The 19621-nt window shown below is 46.7% G+C and overlaps 1 protein-coding gene and 1 pseudogene across 3 annotated transcripts in view; both read right to left on the reverse strand.

The window, feature by feature from the left end:
• Positions 1-7549, reverse strand: part of LOC127333743 (DNA mismatch repair protein MSH3) — a 202183-nt gene extending 194634 nt beyond the window's left edge. The window contains exons 1-2 of one of the 3 annotated variants that reach the window (XM_071826156.1): positions 6566-7532; positions 5922-6140 (exon numbers count right to left, since the gene is read on the reverse strand). In XM_071826156.1, coding sequence (XP_071682257.1) covers positions 5922-6140; positions 6566-7468 — 1122 coding nt within the window. In that variant the 5' untranslated portion in view covers positions 7469-7532. Of the gene's footprint in view, positions 1-5921; positions 6141-6565 lie in introns of all 3 variants that reach the window. The other 2 variants (XM_051360174.2, XM_051360175.2) reach the window with 2 other exon arrangements.
• The window catches only part of LOC127328867 (disease resistance protein RGA5-like), a 282550-nt pseudogene that overhangs the window by 11140 nt on the left and 251789 nt on the right, over positions 1-19621 (reverse strand).

A 19621-nucleotide genomic window follows, 5' to 3' on the forward strand; every position in this document is an offset into this window, starting at 1 on the left:
GTGGGGGCGATAAAGGGGAACCCGGTGAGGGTTCTGCCCGCCCGAAGCTGTTTGGTGGAGGCCGTCAAGTAGAACTGTTCCGTCATCGGGAGGTGCCGTACGGTGACGAGCTCGAGGCAACTGATGGAAACTGGGAGGATAGGCCGTCTGGGGAGGAAGAGACGGGGCTCCGTGCAGGACCGGAGACGCATATCAGCGGCGACGTCGACATGAATGACGACGTCTACCTGGAGCTGGACGAAGAGGAGGAACCAGTGGTGGCTGCACCACGCGTAGTCTGGAAGATGCTTGGTAGATACATGGCTCAGTTCAAGCCTAATGCAAGGGACATGTTCACGTACCTTGACAAAGAGGCCTGGCATCTGCGTACAGGTATCAAATATACAGAGCTGCAGAAAAACTATTACATGTTGACCCTGTTCTCCCAAGGAGACTATGAGTTTGTTAAACGTGGAGGCCCGTGGATTTTCAATAAGAATGCGTTGCTCGTGAAAGAAATCAAGGAAGATGAGCAACCATCGGAGATGGTCCTAGACAGGGTGCCGGTCTGGGTGCGCATCTATGATGTTCCATGGGGGAAGCAAAATAGGGAGACCGGCATGATGTATGGGCAACTCCTGGGTAGGCCGATCGAGGTGGATGAACCAACTGAGGAGAAAGACATGGATGAATTCCTGAGGGTGCGGATTGAGCTGCCTTATGACAGGCGTCTCCAAACCCAAATCACAGTTGGTGTAAAGGGGAAGCCATCAGCCCGTAAAGTGTATAAGCTGAAGTATGAGCGGGTACCGCATTACTGTGCCCACTGTGGCTTCATGGGTCATCGGAAGTTCGAATGTGAGAAAAGGCGGCGTGGTGTCCCCTCCTTGGACTACGATGTGTATGAACTCCGCTGCAGCCCCTATAAGAAGTTCGAGCATCGTTCACACTTTGTTTCTGCAGCAGGTCACCCGGCAGCACGGAGAGGGCTAAGCTTTGCTAGTTTTGGTAGTGCTGAGTCGCGCAATGCATCCAGGGGGTCGGGGTTGGACATGCCCGCAGCGAGGGTAATACCACAGACTCATCCGTCGGAGAACACCAGCGTCCGTGATGAGTTTGAGGAGGAGATGCCAGGAATGGAGGAGGTGAATCAATCCCTGTCTGCCCAGGTTGGAGCTATGCATGTCCGGCCAATAGTGCAACTACCAGAAGACAAGGCCAACATGGATGTGGAGCTGCGCCTTGCACTAGCACAAGTGCACCACAAGGATGGAGCACCAAAACGCTGCAAGAAAACTAGTGCAAGGAAGGTTGTGGTGAAGGGCATTGAAATGGGAATGAGGTCTAATTCTCTAGGGACGTCAGATATGATTCCAGCACTTCGGGGCCTTAGCTCGATGGTAGTATCCTTCGGAGACTCAGATGAACAGATGCCAGCGGTTGATCAGACTCCACGAAAGCGCTCGGCTATGGAGACAATTGAAAAGGAGGTGCTGCTCTTTGGGAGGGACCTGGCCATGATGGCGCAGAATCAAGTGCAAAGAGGAGGCGAGCAGAAGAGAGGGCGAATCAAGAAGCCTAATGAGGAGATACCAGAGACGGAGGCAGAGAAGGCAGGCGATGAGGACAAGGTAGCAAACGCAGAGACTACCACCAAGCTGACGGGGCCAGGCGCGGCGCCCCGTCAGTCGCCATGAATTGCTTGAGCTTTAACTGTCGGGGAGCAGGAAACGCCCCGACAGTTAATGAGATCATCAAGGTTTCCAAGTCTTTTAATATTAAGTTAGTTTTTCTGTGTGAAACTAGGCAAAATAAAGATAGGATTCGTCGTCTTCGTTATCGTTTAGGTCTTAAAGGGTTTGCAGGTTTTAGTAGTGATGGTCTTAGTGGTGGTCTTGCTTTATTCTGGCATGAGAGTATTTGTGTTGATATCAAATCCGTTAATGAAAGATTTATTCATGCTTATATCCGTGAGTCGCCCAGTGCACCTCAGTGGCGCTTGACGTGTGTTTATGGCGAGCCCCGTGTAGAAAATCGTTATCGCATGTGGAATAGCCTAAAAACGCTGAAGGCAGAGTCAGATCTTCCTTGGCTGGTCATGGGTGATTTTAACGAAGCTTTGTGGCAGCAAGAGCACTTATCGTGTACCCCTCGGGCTGAGCCCCAGATGGCGGCCTTCCGTGAAACCCTTGCTGTCTGCAACCTTGTTGATCTGGGGTTCAAAGGGCTCCCATTTACCTATGATAACAGAAGAAGTGGGCGGGCAAATGTCCGTGTGAGACTTGATCGAGCAGTGGCCACTACTGAGTGGCGGAACTTATATGGTGAAGCTCTGGTAGAACATTTAGTCTCACCTGTTTCTGACCATTGTCCTTTGCTTGTACGTCTAATGCAGGAGAACCGATCAGTACCAAGACAACCCCGACGACACTATGAGATATGGTGGGAACGGGCAGCTGAGCTACCAGAATTGATAGCATCGGCCTGGGAGGAAGCTGGCCTGAAATCTGACCTGAAGTCTGTACGTATGGGACTGGACAAAGTCATGCATGTGCTGCAGGCCTGGAGCAGGAAGAAGTTTGGGAATCTGCTGAAGGAACTGGAAATATGCAGAAAGAAACTAGAAGAGCTAATGCGTGCTAATGCTGACCGTGAAGCCATCAGACAAGTCCAAGACCATATGAATGAATTATTGTACCGGGAAGAAATGCTATGGTTGCAAAGATCGCGGATTAATTGGCTAAAGGAAGGTGACCAAAATACCAGATATTTTCACCAGAAGGCAATTTGGCGCGCGCGGAAAAATAAAATTAAACGACTTAAGAACATGGAGGGAGTCTGGAAGGATGCCCCCTCGGACATGGAAAGGATGGCTACATCATACTTTAAAGAGCTTTTTGACCGTGATCCTAATATTAATTTTGGTGAGTTATTAAATTTGCTGCAGGAGCGGGTAACGCCAGAGATGAACCAGAACCTCTGTAAGGAATTTTCTGAGGAGGAGATTGGAGATGCCCTATTTCAAATTGGGCCGCTTAAAGCTCCTGGAATTGATGGCTTCCCCGCAAGATTTTACCAGAGGAATTGGGCGACATTGAAAGCGGAGGTAATCAATGCAGTTAAGTTATTCTTTTTGACAGGGAGGATGCCAGATGATGTCAATGACACCGCCATTGTATTAATTCCTAAGATTGATCATCCGGAGTCCCTGAAGGATTTTCGCCCTATTAGTTTATGCTCTGTGCTTTACAAGATTATTGCCGAGTGTTTGGTGAACAGGTTGAGGCCTATTTTGGGTGACATTATCTCCATCAACCAAAGTGCGTTTGTACCTGGACGCCTCATCACGGATAATACGCTGGTAGCCTTTGAATGTTTGCACTTTATTGAGCATAACAAGAAACAACAGGATAACTTCTGCGCATATAAGTTGGACCTGTCCAAGGCCTACGACAGGGTGGATTGGGGTTTCTTAAGGAACGCGATGGAAAGGTTGGGTTTTGCTCACAGATGGGTGGACTGGATAATGGCATGCGTCACCACTGTGAGGTATTCGGTGAAATTCAATGGAACCCTCCTGGATTCGTTTTCCCCTTCTCGAGGTCTTCGACAAGGTGATCCACTATCCCCCTTTCTCTTCCTTTTTGTAGCTGACGGTCTTTCGGCTTTATTGCAAAAAGGAGTACAGGAACAACATATTCAGCCGCTGAAGGTCTGTAGGCGTGCCCCAGGTGTATCCCATCTTTTGTTCGCTGATGATAGTTTACTATTTTTTCGTGCAAATGTGGAGGACGCTCAACATATCCAATCAGTCTTGGAAGCATATGCGAGTAGCACGGGCCAATTGATCAACCCAAACAAGTGCTCTATCTTGTTTGGGGATGCATGTCAACAGGAGGATAGAGAAGTTGTTAAGCAAATACTACAGGTGACCCAAGAAACCTTCGAAACAAAATACTTGGGGCTGCCAACGCCAGAGGGGCGGATGTCAAAGGGGAAGTTTAAGAGCTTGCAGGAGCAGTTGATAAAACGCCTCATCCAGTGGGCTGAAGGTTACCTGTCGCAGGGAGGTAAAGAGGTGCTTCTAAAGGCGGTGGCGCAAGCCATTCCAGTGTATGTCATGGGAATTTTTAAACTCCCATTTGGACTACTTGATGAGTTAACCAAACTGATGCGGGACTTTTGGTGGGGCGCGGAGAATGGCAAAAGAAAAACCCACTGGATATCCTGGGATAGTATGATGCGGCCAAAGGATCAAGGAGGCATAGGATTTAAAGATATGCGCCTATTTAACCAGGCTTTGCTTGCAAAGCAGGCTTGGCGCCTACTGCAACAGCCAGACACGTTGTGTGCACAAGTTCTGAAGGCAAAATACTATCCACAAGGTCTGCTCACGGATACGGTGTTCTCTGGTAATGCGTCACCCACGTGGCGGGGCATTGAATATGGACTTGAGCTGGTCAAGAAGGGTATGATCTGGAGGATTGGCAATGGAGCAAGTGTTAGAGCATGGCGGGCACCCTGGATTCCGCGTGAGTCCTTCTTGAAGCCGATTACTAGGCAAGGCCGATGCCGATTGCGGTGGGTCTCTGATTTTCTCAACCCAGATGGGTCGTGGAATGAACAACTCCTGCATAGATGGTTCCTCCCAATCGACGTGCAAGAAATCTTGAAGATACGGACTTCCAACCGCAATGAAGAGGACTTTATCACTTGGCACCATGAAAAACTTGGCATGTTCACAGTAAGGAGTGCGTACAGACTAGCGTTGGAGGAGCAACTTCGTGCGGCTGGGAGGCAAGCAACCAGTGCACAGCCGCTGGGACGCAGTGCAGATTGGAAGCTAATTTGGCAGTGCCCAGTGCCACCCAAAGTGCGGATTTTCGCTTGGAAGCTGGCACGAAATGCACTTGCCACTGAAGCCAACATGGCACAGCGAGGAATTAGAACCTTGTCTACGTGCACGATCTGTGGCAGTGCTGATGAGACGACATATCACGCGATGATCACATGCCCGCATGCCCGGGGCCTATGGGAGGTCATGCGGGAGGTTTGGGACCTGCCCAAGGACGAGATTCTCTTCGAGAACAATCCGGACTGGTTTATGCATGCCCTCAAGCGCCTGGATGTCGACCAGCGAGTGGCCTTCTTGATGGTTCTATGGAGGATATGGCATATACATAATGAACTCACACATGATAAGAGGCCAGCACCCCTTGAAGCGTCGAAGCGTTTCCTAATGGGCTATGTCAAGTCGCTACTGCTGATTGAGCAGAACCAGTACATCGACACAGAGAAAGGCAAACAGAGCATAGATGAGATCAAGGGGTTCAGCAAGAAGGGGAAAAGGATAGAGGACCGGCCACACATCAAGCAAAAATGGAAACCACCAGACGAGGGCGGCACCAAGCTGAATGTGGATGGAGCTTTCTCGCATGATGGTCGAGCTGGGACGGGCATGATCCTTCGGCGTTCTGATGGTTCGGTTATTTTTGCAGCATGTAGGCGGCTACGAGTATGTACTGATGCGCTGGAAGCGGAGCTTGCCGCCATCGAGGAAGGGCTCGCCTTGACCCTTGCCTGGGAGGCGGGGGCCGTTGTGTTGGAAACCGATAGCGCGGAGGCCATCAAGCTTATCGCTGAAGGAACACCAAATCTGTCTCAACATGCCATGCGGATCAACGTCATTAGGGAGAGAATTAGGGAAACAGAGGTGGTCTTATGCAAGGTTAGCCGTGATGCAAATGGCGCCAGCCATGGCTTAGCCCAGCTAGGACGTGTTAATGGTAGAACTGATGTTTGGCAACATTGTTACCCGCCTGAAATCGCCGAGGCGATCAAGGCTGATTGTAATAACCTTGTCATTTAAATATAAACTCTTTTCCCGGCAAAAAAAAAGTTACCTAAACTCCATTTGGAATAGTTAAGAAGGTTGGCAGTACCTCGATCCCATGAAGATTGTTGTTGTCGATACCATGAGGATTGGTGTCAGCTTCATTCATTAGTATTATCTGATTATTGTTTTCAATGGTCGGTGAGCTGGCCTCCATCTTCTCAAATAGAGACAGAAGTTCAGCTAAAGCGCCACCCTCACCAAAACATGCCAGCGGGGTGCACTCAACCCGGACATTAGAGGCAGATCCCGCATATGCCCTCATCAGCTAGACAGTAAGTGGAGGAACATATCAACGAGAGGATGAGCATTGAGCAATATAAGACTGGAAGAGTAGAAAAAAAAAAGCAAGCAAAGCAAATTGTAGGAGCAACATCTCAAGTTAGTGTTAATGAACAAGCTATCATACTTTATGGTGGAACTGGAGAGTGGTAAATGCATAACTATGACAGCCAAAGCTAGAGTGAGACCAGTGATTGTTTGTGGCCTTCAAAGCCTATCAAGCCACACAAGGAATAAACTTGATAAAGTTTCTATAAATATCGGCGATTGAAATACACCATTGGTCCATAAACTCAAAGCGAATGAACGTTAGAGTCCACAAACTAAAAATAAATGCCCATAATCATAAAATATGACAAACCTAGTACAATTTGACACATCATCAGTTCATCAGCAAACAAATGATACTACCTTTTCCGTGGCGAATGAGAGTGGGGTGCCGAGTATGACCTCGACGGGCGCCAAGTCAAGCAGCACGGCCTCGAGGCCGCTCCTAGAGGCACCGTCCATGAACTCCCCATGGAGGACCTCACCGGTGGACACCTCGATGGCCACCAGGCCGACCTTGACCTGGAACCCCTCCCTCTCCACCTCCTTGTCAACCACGCACACGAGGTACCTGCTCCCCTCCTCGGGGTCGCCGCCGCCCTCCATCTCCCCCGCCGCGGCCTCGATGGTGGCGCGCGTGTAGACGGCCGACAGCTCCCGCGCGAACGGGGCCGCGGACGTGGAGGCCGCGGCGGCCGCCTTGATGGCGGCGGTCTCGGTCTGGCGCACGACGCCGACCCGGTGGCCGGCGTCGACGAGGCGGCGGACGTGGAAGGCGAGGCGGAAGGTGGGGACGCTGGCGGTGAGGAAGCTGCGGTCGGGGTGGGCGACGATGCCGAGCACGGCGGCGGCGGCGGCGGCGTCGTCGCCGAAGAAGCGGAAGCGGTAGCCGACCTCGACCATGAGCAGGATGCCCGGGTGGCGCGCCTTGAGGTCTGCCACCTGCTGCTCCAGCGGGGTGTAGCCCCGGGTGGCGGCGGCGGGGGCGGCGGTAGGGTTCGGGCCCGGGGGCGGCGGGTCGAGGAGCCTGCGGCGGACGGCGTCGGGGTTGGGGTTGGGTTTGGGTTTCTTGGCGGGGGGTTTGGGGGAGCGAGAGAGGGCGCGCGCGCGCTTGGCGGGGGAGAAGGATGCGACGGTGGACGGGGAGGGTTTAGGGGGAGGAGGAGGAGGAGGGTTGGGCGGCTGGGCTTGGGCGGAGGTGGAGGTGGAGGGCGGGGGCGGGGGCTTGGGGGAGAAGAAGCGGGAGAGCACCTGCTGCTTGGCCATGGCGGTGGGGTGGGCGCGGGAAATGGGGGCTGGCGCGAGGTGGGGGAAGGGGGTTTTGGGAGGAGGGAGGTTTTCCCTGCTGCGGCGGCGACCGGCGAAGCGGCCGAAGGCACCACTGACACTGGGCGGTCGCCGTTCGGTCGGTTCAGACTTCAGACTCGAGTCCGACTCTGAGCCTCCACAGACTTGGAAGTAAATCATTGTAACAAAGATAGATTTCAGATAATAATTAGAGTATCAACGACTAAGAAAGATGTTTTGAGTTATCAAAAAAAAAAAGATGTTTTGAGGAGAAAGGAAGATTGGAGATGATTTTCAGAAGGGAAACGCTGTCTCTCCCCCGGGGAACAGCGCAGAAATCCTCCGGATGGAACGAACGACGCGTGACCTTCCAAAAGCGAGCGATAGAGTGGGTCCCACCACGATCTTATCTTAACAGCTCTTGTCTCTTCCATCGATAGGAACGGAGGCTACACCACACCCAGGCAGCGCCGCCGCCCACGCCCCCATGGATAGCCTCCGCTCCCGGCGCCGCCCACCTCGCGCCCAGCGGCCATCCGCCGCGGCCATCCCCGGCCCTCCTCCTCTCCCGCGCCGCCCCGGAGCTCCATCCATGGCAGCCTCCCTCCCCTCCTCTCCTCCCGCGCCGCTCGGAGCGCCATCCAAGGCGGCCTCTCTGCATCGCCGCAACCCGCGCCGGCTCGGAGCTCCATCCATGGCCGGATCGAGATGCCCGTGGTTCTTCCCGAGCTCGACCGCTGCTGCCTCGCCACCGGCCAGCTCGCCCACTGTCGCCTCGCCGCCGGCCTACTATCCCACGAGCTCGCGCACTTCCCCTGCATCCTCGTCGTCGGCCATCTCTCCCACTGCCTCGCCGCCGGCCTACTATCCCGCGAGCTCGCGCACTTCCCCTGCATCCTCGCCGCCGGCCAGCGCGCGAGTTCAGGACGTGGGGCAACGCGGGATTCCGCCATGGATCCGGTGCTCTTTTTTGGCCGTTCTCTGTAATGCTACCCAACAGTTTGTTACAATAGGAAAAAATATATTATGATGCTACAATAGTTTTTTCTTTTTGCTACTTTTAGTTATGCATTTTTGCTAATATAGTGTAAATTTTTTTGCTACCATCTCTCCGGCAATTTGGGTTTTTGTGACGAAAATATGATGCTACAATTATCTGCTCTTTTTGCTACCTTAATTTAGCGTTTTTGCTAACATAGTATAAATTATTAGCTACAATTCTTTTGGGAAATTTTATCTTGCTACCATTATTTTTTCATCAATGCACAGTTTGCTATAATAACAAATTTTTCTTGCTACAATATTTATGCTTTCTTGCTACTATAATACAATTTTTCTGCTACCAAGTTTTCGGCGAGGTTTCCGGTGACGTCTCCGGTGATGTCTCCGATGGCATCTCCGGCGAGGTCTCCGGTGAGGTTACTTTTGCTACATTTCTTTTTTTTTGCTACAATAGCATAACGTTTTTGCTACGTGATCTCCGGTGAGGTCTCCGGTGAGGTTACTTTTGCTACATTTCTTTTTTTTTGCTACAATAGCATAACGTTTTTGCTACGTGATCTCCGGCGAGGTCTCCGGCGGTCTCCGGCGAGAATAGTGTTTGCTACAATTGAAACGTTTTTTGCTACTTTGGTACATTATAGTAGCAAAAGTGGGATTAGGGGCACTATGACACGTGTCGCTATCTGAGCGGTTCATTTTGGCTAATCCTACGGCAGTCCACCCGGGGGATTAGTGATTAGATCCCCCGGGGGACGCCCAGCGCTCCCCTTTTCAGAAATACGATTTAGTTCTTCAGGGCGTCGTGGTTGGCCTGCAAGAACGAATACTATTTTATATATATTTTGCAACACGGATTCTACTTGCATCTTACATGATTTTCTTTGCGGACTGTAGGTTTGAGCAAAGGAATGAACTGAATGGTACACCGTATATTTCAGCCTGGCAGAGCACTGTAACTTCATTCGCTCATCGGTGTTTGATATTCCCATTTTCTGCATTGGAGAGAGGAGGGCACCCGAAGCCGATGCATTTAGCGCCCGCAGTTTATCTCTTCTCTGACCTGGAAGAAATGCTTATCGATATGCAATTTTTGTATCTTGTACAATCTATAGAATTGATTTGTGGGCTGGCCTTTGTGCTTCTTTTGTTAGACATACTTTTTGAAGCATCTATGTTATCTCTGGTGCTGGCCATTTTCATACGATGTTGCATGGTTAATGTTGGATGTCTTGTATTTTTTTTCCCGGTGTCACCAGGAATTCTAGGAGAAATAGAGAAGCGCTCGTGGAATGTGAACATGACTTTTCACAGACAAATTAGTTAGTTGTGGAGAGTATAGAATGGCAAGTATAACTTTGTCTTCTGTAGAGAGAATACCTATTCTTAGTTTAAATTGCAAAAAAAAATGGCATGTTTAGTCCTTGAGGCCATTGTGTTACTACATATCTCTTCATGATTTGTGGTCACGGAGTGGGCTGAGCTGTCCATGAGTTTCGGACCTGGGGCTGGTGTGGATGTTTCCGCTCCGCTTGCCTTGGAGGGAGAACTCACTGTGGGAAATGGCATATTACATTCTCCCTATGAGCATCACGAAGAGTCCATGAGATGAGAAGGGGGGCGGGTGTTGGAAACAGACATAGAAGAAAATCATAAGAGAAAGTGTTATCGAACGTGCAAGCTATGTTTCAGAAAATCACCTGGAGATGAGAAAGGGAACCATTATGTTTCATGACTCCTGATTTTACAGTAGAAAGTAAAATTAACTGTTTTCTTGTACTAACAAGCTATTCTGATTGCGGTATGTATATATTGCGCATTTACATGTACAAGGTATATTTTCTATTAATCAATAATGATTGCACTATTATAAGGTGATACAGCCTAACTTAATTGTAGTAATGTTGATTCACTCTAACATGGTGGTAGAGTTCCACTGCGGTATATAGCATAAGTTTTAATTACAAAAAACGTGAAGGTCTCGCTTCTTAGGACAAAACTTCAAATTGTTAGTTTGCTAATCTGGAATTCATTTTCACCAAGTTTTCAACCAAATGTACTGGTGATTTCTGTGGACACCAAAATAAGTACCTTTCGGCCAAAATATTTCTGTCATTTCAGTAATATACATGGATCCAAAATATATTCAAATTTTCGCATATTTTGATGATTTTTGAGACAAAATATCCCTTCTTTTGTAGAAATGAAAACCAAAATTAGTGAAATTCACTGAATTTCAGTTAGTATTTCAGTAGGGGCTGAATCTTTATGTAATTTTATATAATGTGTTGATATATTCATCTTTGAGCGAACAGGGTTGATATATTTTGTCTAATTATAAATCCACATTTTTTTCTACTACGTGCATGTGCACGTGCAAGCTTACTAGTAACAATAATAAACTACCAAATGTAGCATTGTCGTTGATACTCTAACAAGATGATAGGCCGATAATTCGCCTACAAGGGCAACTTCTTTGTGGGGATGAAATCTAATCATGTTGATACTATCTTTGCGACAACATAAAGAAGGTATAGCCATCAAGGATGCACACAACCAAAAATAATAAATAAAGAAAGAAAGGGAAAAAGGAAACCCACCCAGTGGGAGGATCAGAGGCTTACAACATGATCAAACCACCACTATAGATAACACCTAGATTTAGAGAAATGTTATCCAAAGCGACGCCTCTAGGAAGCGCAAGCGTTGTAGTTGCCCTATCTGGCCACTACAGTCAAATCATGGGTTTTCACTCGGAGAGTTCCAATCTCCAAAGAATGCCTCCAACGAGGAAATGACTTTCAGTGCTAGGTACAACCAATGAATACTAGGCCTAGAGTTTTCACCGTGAAAAGTATGAGATGGGGCTCAAGGATCATCACCAAGAACGAAGTAACCATGTGTTGCCGCCACCACCTGCAGGAATACCGTTGTAACAATTTTAAGTGGTCATCTCCATCCAAATGAACTGCATACGCGCAACGACTAGAGAATCAATATCTTCTCCCCAAACTCTGCAACTACCCCTTGGACAACCCCCTACAGTAAGTGATCTCGACTCGACATGAGCACGCGGGATGATACCTTCATAGCCTAGCTGATCTTCAAACATGTCGCTTTGATAACCCCATGTCAACACCTTTGTAAACACGTAGGTGCCGTGTCGACGAACCGAAGGTGTCGATATTATGCGGTCGCCAATTGCCCAAGCGCGCAACCTTCTACGACGTCGACGATGTATCCACATCAGAGATATGTGTGCGGTGATCCAGCATATCACTGCATGTTGTAGTATACAAGTCGTTGATATGACATTCATGAAGGGGCTTCTTCACAAATATCACATCCCTTAGAGTGGTACAACAGAAATATTGCAGGTCATAACACTCCACATATATTACAAATATGGTTCTTAACAAGTTGGCATTCTAACAGGTCCGATGAGAACACCCTGATGTCTACGGGTGCTTCTATTCTTGTAGACAGTGTTGGGCCTCCAAGAGCAGAGGTTTGTAGAACAGCAGCAAGTTTCCCTTAAGTGGATCACCCAAGGTTTATCGATCTCAGGGAGGAAGAGGTCAAAGATATCCCTCTCATGCAACCCTGCAACCACAAAGCAAGAAGTCTCTTGTGTCCCCAACACACCTAATAGGTGCACTAGTTCGGCGAAGAGATAGTGAAATACAGGTGGTATGAATAAATATGAGCAGTAGCAACGGTGCCAGAAAAGTGTTGCTGGCGTGTAGTTGATGGTGGTAATATTGCAGACAGTACAGATATAGTAAAACAGTAAACAAGCAGCGATAGCAGTATTTAGGAACAAGGCCTAGGGATCATACTTTCACTAGTGGACACTCTCAACTTTGATCACATAACAGAATAGATAAATGCATACTCTACACCCTCTTGTTGGATGATGAACACCATTGCGTAGGATTACACGAACCCTCAATGCCGGAGTTAACAAGCTCCACAATTCAATGTTCATATTTAAATAACCTTAGAGTGCACGACAGATCAACACGACTAAACCAAGTACTAACGTAGCATGCACACTGTCACCTTCACGCTACGAAAGGAGGCATAGATCACATCAATACTATCATAGCAATAGTTAACTTCATAATCTACAAGAGATCACAATCATAGCCTACGCCAAGTACTAACACGGATGCACACACTGTCACCATTACACCGTGCAGGAGGAATAAAACTACTTTAATAACATCACTAGAGTAGCACATAGTTGAATTGTGATACAAAACACATTGCAATCATAAAGAGATATAAATAAGCACTTCACTATGCCATTCATAACAGTGAATAAGTATTCTGTGAAATATAGCCTAAGAGACCCACACGGTGCACACACTGTCACCTTTACACACGTGGGACAAGGAGTCTCCGGAGATCACATAAGTAAAATTCACTTGACTAGCATAACGACATCTAGATTACAAGCATCATCATATGAATCTCAATCATGTAAGGCAGCTCATGAGATTATTGTATTGAAGTACATATGGAGAGAGATTAACCACATAGCTACCGGTACAGCCCCGAGCCTCGATGGAGAACTACTCCCTCCTCATGGGAGACAGCAGCGGTGATGGAGATGGCGGTGATGTCGATGGAGGAGCCTTCCGGGGGCACTTCCCCGTCCCGGCGACGTGCCGGAACAGAGACTCCTGTCCCCCAGATCTTGGCTTCGCGATGGCGGCGGCTCTGGAAGGTTTTCCGTATCGTGGCTCTCGGTATCGAAGTTTTAGGTCGAGGACCCTTAAATAGGCGAAGAGGCGGCGTCAGAAGGTCAACGAGGCGACGACACCATAGGGGGGCGCGGGCCCCCCCTTGGCCGCGCCAGCCTATGGTCTGGTGGGCCTGTGGCCCCCCTCTGGCGACTCTCGGGTGTTCTGGATGCTTCCGGCGATTCTAAGATCTTTGGCGTTGATTTCGTCCGATTCCGAGAATATTTCCTTACTAGGATTTCTGAAACCAAAAACAGCAGAAAACTGGAACTGGCACTTCGGCATCTCGTCAATAGGTTAGTTCCGAAAAACGCATAAATATGACATAAAGTATGCATAAAACATGTAGATATCATCAATAATGTGGCATGGAACATAAGAAATTATCGATACGTCGGAGACGTATCAGCATCCCCAAGCTTAGTTTCTGCTCGTCCCGAGCAGGTAAACGATAACAAAGATAATTTCTGGAGTGACATGCCATCATAACCTTGATCATACTATTGTAAGCATATGTAACGAATGCAGCGATCAAAACAATGTAAATGACATGAGTAAACAACTGAATCATATAGCAAAGACTTTTCATGAATAGTACTTCAAGATAAGCATCAATAAGTCTTGCATAAGAGTTAACTCATAAATCAATAATTCAAAGTAAAGGTATTGAAGCAACATAAAGGAAGATGAAGTTTCAGCGGTTGCTTTCAACTTATAACATGTATATCTCATGGATATTGTCAACATAGAGTAATATAACAAGTGCAATATGCAAATATGTAGGAATCAATGCACAGTTCACACAAGTGTTTGCTTCTTGAGGTGGAGAGAGATAGGTGAACTGACTCAACATAAAAGTAAAAGAATGGCCCTTCGCAGAGGGAAGCATTGATTGCTATATTTGTGCTAGAGCTTTGGTTTTGAAAACATAGAGAGAGTATAAAAGTAAAGTTTTGAGAGGTGTTTGTTGTTGTCAACGAATGGTAGCGGGTACTCTAACCCCCTTGCCAGACAAACCTTCAAAGAGCGGCTCCCATTTTATTTTATTTTTGTGTGGCACTCCTTCCAACCTTTCTTTCACAAACCATGGCTAACCGAATCCTCGGGTGCCTGGAACAATCTCATACCATGAAGGAGTGCCTTTTTATTTTAGTTTTATTATGATGACACTCCTCCCCACCTTTGCTTTCTCAAGTCATGGCTAACCGAATCCTTCGGGTGCCGTCCAACAATCACATACCATGGAGGAGTGTCTATTTTTGTTAATTAATTTGGGACTGGGAATCCCATTGCCAGCTCTTTTTGCAAAATTATTGGATAAGCGGATGAAGCCACTAGTCCATTGGTGAAAGTTGCCCAACAAGATTGAAAGATAACACCACATACTTCCTCATGAGCTATAAAACATTGACACAAATCAGAGGTGATAAATTTTGAATTGTTTAAAGGTAGCACTCAAGCAATTTACTTTGGAATGGCGGAAAATACCATGTAGTAGGTAGGTATGGTGGACACAAATGGCATAGTATTTGGCTCAAGTATTTTGGATGCATGAGAAGTATTCCCTCTCGATACAAGGCTTAGGCTAGCAAGGCTATTTGAAACAAACACAAGGATGAAGCGGTGTAGCAAAACTCACATAAAAGATATACTGTAAACATTATAAGACTCTACACCGTCTTCCTTGTTGTTCAAACACTTTACTAGAAATTATCTAGACCTTAGAGAGACCAATTATGCAAACCAAATTTTAACAAGCTCTATGTATTTCTTCGCTAATAGGTGCAAAGTATATGATGCAAGAGCTTAAACATGAGCACAACAATTGCCAAGTATCAAATTACCCAAGACATTATAGCAATTACTACATGTATCATTTTCCAATTCCAACCATATAACAATTTAACGAAGCAGTTTCAACCTTCGCCATGAATACTAAAAGCTAAGAACACATGTGTTCATATGAACCAGCGGAGCGTGTCTCTCTCCCACACAAGCATTTAAACAAAAACAATAATAGAAACAAACAAACAGACGCTCCAAGTAAAGTACATAAGATGTGACCGAATAAAAATATAGTTTCAAGGGAGGAACCTGATAATTTGTCGATGAAGAAGGGGATGCCTTGGGCATCCCCAAGCTTAGATGCTTGAGTCTTCTTGAAATATGCAGGGATGAACCACCGGGGCATCCCCAAGCTTAGACTTTTCACTCTTCTTGATCGTAGTATATCATCCTCCTCTCTTGACCCTTGAAAACTTCCTTCACACCAAACTCGAAACAAACTCATTAGAGGGTTAGTGCATAATCAAAAACTCACATGTTCAGAGGTGACACAATCATTCTTAACACTTCTGGAAATTGCTCAAAGCTACTGGAAGTTAATGGAACAAAGAAATCCATCCCACATAGCAAAAGAAGCAATGCGAAATAAAAGGCAGAATCTGTCAAAACAGAACAGTCCGTAAAGACGAATTTTATTGAGGCACCAGACTTGCTCAAATGAAAATGCTCAAATTGAATGAAAGTTGCGTACATATCTGAGGATCACTCACGTAAATTGGCATAATTTTCTGAGTTACCTACAGAGAATTTTGCCCAGATTCGTGACAGCAAAGAAATCTGTTTCTGCGCAGTAATCCAAATCTAGTATCAACCTTGCTATCAAAGACTTTACTTGGCACAACAAAACACAAAACTAAGATAAGGAGAGGTTGCTACAGTAGTAAACAACTTCCAAGACTCAAATATAAAACAAAGTACTGTAGCAAAATAACACATGGGTTATCTCCCAAGAAGTTCTTTCTTTATAGCCATTAAGATGGGCTCAGCAGTTTTGATGATGCACTCGCAAGAAATAGTATTTGAAGCAAAAGAGAGCATCAAGAGGCAAACTCAAAACACATTTAAGTCTAACATTCTTCCTATGCAAAGGAATCTTGTACACAAATAAATTCATGAAGAGCAAAGTGACAAGATCAGGAAGATAAAACAAGTGTAGTTTCAAAAATTTCAGCACATAGAGAGGCATTTTAATAACATGAAAATTTCTACAACCATATTTTCCTCTCTCATAGTAACTTTCAGTAGCAACATGAGCAAACTCAACAATATAACTATCACATAAAGCATTCTTATCATGAGTCTCATGCATAAAATTATTACTCCCCACATAAGCATAATCAATTTTATTAGTAATAGTGGGAGCGAATTCAACAAAGTAGCTATTATTATTATTCTCATCATCAAATATAGGAGGCATATTGTATTCATAATCAAATTCATCCTCCATAACAGGTGGTACCAAAAGACTACTATCATTATAATCATCATAAATAGGAGGCAAAGTATCATCAAAGTAAATTTTCTCCTCAATGATTGGGGGACTAAAAAGATCATGCTCATCAAAACCAGCTTCCCCAAGTTTAGAGTTTTCCATAGCATTAGCAACAATAGTGTTCAAAGCATTCATATTAATAACATTCCCATTAGCATGCATATAAAGTTCCATGGGTTTTTTAATTCTCTCTTCAAACACATCATGTCCTAATTCAAGATAAAGTTCATAAAGATCTCTCATATTTTTGTTGTTTTCCATTATGCCTAACTAGTGTAAACAAGAAACAAAAAGATGCAATTGCAGGATCTGAAGGAAATAGCTTCGAGCACAAACACAATGGCGCCAGAAAAGTACTTTACCTGGGACCGGAGTATGAGTGCCTTTTACCTTTCCTCCCCGGCAACGGCGCCAGAAAAATGCTTGATGTCTACGGGTGCTTCTATTCTTGTAGACAGTGTTGGGCCTCCAAGAGCAGAGGTTTGTAGAACAAAGAAAGAAGTTTCCCTTAAGTGGATCACCCAAGGTTTATCGATCTCAGGGAGGAAGAGGTCAAAGATATCCCTCTCATGCAACCCTGCAACCACAAAGCAAGAAGTCTCTTGTGTCCCCAACACACCTAATAGGTGCACTAGTTCGGCGAAGATATAGTGAAATACAGGTGGTATGAATAAATATGAGCAGTAGCAACGGTGCCAGAAAAGTGCTTGCTGGCGTGTAGTTGATGGTGGTAATATTGCAGGCAGTACAGATATAGTAAAACAGTAAACAAGCAGCGATAGCAGTATTTAGGAACAAGGCCTAGGGATCATACTTTCACTAGTGGACACTCTCAACTTTGATCACATAACAGAATAGATAAATGCATACTCTACACCCTCTTGTTGGATGATGAACACCATTGCGTAGGATTACACGAACCCTCAATGCCGGAGTTAACAAGCTCCACAATTCAATGTTCATATTTAAATAACCTTAGAGTGCACGACAGATCAACACGACTAAACCAAGTACTAACGTAGCATGCACACTGTCACCTTCACGCTACGAAAGGAGGCATAGATCACATCAATACTATCATAGCAATAGTTAACTTCATAATCTATAAGAGATCACAATCATAGCCTACGCCAAGTACTAACACGGATGCACACACTGTCACCATTACACCGTGCAGGAGGAATAAAACTACTTTAATAACATCACTAGAGTAGCACATAGTTGAATTGTGATACAAAACACATTGCAATCATAAAGAGATATAAATAAGCACTTCACTATGCCATTCATAACAGTGAATAAGTATTCTGTGAAATATAGCCTAAGAGACCCACACGGTGCACACACTGTCACCTTTACACACGTGGGACAAGGAGTCTCCGGAGATCACATAAGTAAAATTCACTTGACTAGCATAACGACATCTAGATTACAAGCATCATCATATGAATCTCAATCATGTAAGGCAGCTCATGAGATTATTGTATTGAAGTACATAGGGAGAGAGATTAACCACATAGCTACCGGTACAGCCCCGAGCCTCGATGGAGAACTACTCCCTCCTCATGGGAGACAGCAGCGGTGATGGAGATGGCGGTGATGTCGATGGAGGAGCCTTCCGGGGGCACTTCCCCGTCCCGGCGGCGTGCCGGAACAGAGACTCCTGTCCCCCAGATCTTGGCTTCGCGATGGCGGCGGCTCTGGAAGGTTTTCCGTATCGTGGCTCTCGGTATCGAAGTTTTAGGTCGAGGACCCTTAAATAGGCGAAGATGCGGCGTCAGAAGGTCAACATGGCGACGACACCATAGGGGGGCGCGGGCCCCCCCTTGGCCGCGCCAGCCTATGGTCTGGTGGGCCTGTGGCCCCCCTCTGGCGACTCTCGGGTGTTCTGGATGCTTCCGGCGATTCTAAGATCTTTGGCGTTGATTTCGTCCGATTCCGAGAATATTTCCTTACTAGGATTTCTGAAACCAAAAACAGCAGAAAACAGGAACTGGCACTTCGGCATCTCGTCAATAGGTTAGTGATACGTCCAAAACGTATCTACTTTCCCGAACACTTTTGCTATTGTTTTGCCTCTAATTTGTGTGTTTTGGATGCAACTAACACGGACTAACGCTGTTTTTAGCAGAACTGCTCTGGTGTCTCGTTTTTGTGCAGAAATCCAACTTTCGGGAAAAACCTCGGAATTTATGCAGAAGGCCCTATTTTCCCAGGAAACTAACGGAGCCAGAAGGGCAATTGAAGTGGAGGCCCGAGGGCCCCACACCATAGGGCGGCGCGGCCCAGGGGGGGCCCGCGCGGCCCTGTGGTGTGGCCCCCTCGGCCGGCCTCCGACGCCCTCCTTCGGACTATTTATCGGCCTCGACCTAAAAACGCACGGGGAGAAGTCAAAGTCGCCAGAAACCCTCCAGAACGCCGCCACATCGCGAAACTCCGTCGCGGGAGCCAGAAGTCTCCGTTCTGGCACTCCGCCGGGACGGGGAATTGGAGGAGATCATCGCCGCCATCACCGCCAACGCCTCTACATCAACCAGCCATGTTTCCCCCATCCATGTGTGAGTAATTCCCCCGCTGTAGGCCGAAGGGGATGGTAGGGATTGGATGAGATTGGTCATGTAATAGCATAAGATTGTTAGGGCATAGTGCCTAGTGTCCGTAGTTGGTACTTTGATGATATTGTTGCAACTTGTTATGCTTAATGCTTGTCACTAGGGCCCGAGTGCCATGATCTCAGATCTGAACATGTTATTGTTTCATCAAGATAATCATTGTTTATTGGTCTTACCTATAAGTTGTATACACATGTCGCTGTCCGGAACCGATGGCCCCGAAGTGACAGAAATCGGGACAACCGGAGGGAATGGTAGCGATGTGAGGATCACATGTGTTCACGGAGTGTTAATGCTTTGCTCCGGTACTCTATTAAAAGGAGTACCTTAATATCCAGTAGTTTCCCTTGAGGCCCGGCTGCCACCGGCTGGTAGGACAAAAGATGTTGTGCAAGTTTCTCATTGCGAGCACGCACGACTATATATGGAACACATG

The sequence above is a fragment of the Lolium perenne genome, chromosome 2 (assembly GCF_019359855.2).
Source record: "Lolium perenne isolate Kyuss_39 chromosome 2, Kyuss_2.0, whole genome shotgun sequence".
NCBI classification, from domain to species: Eukaryota; Viridiplantae; Streptophyta; class Magnoliopsida; order Poales; family Poaceae; genus Lolium; species Lolium perenne.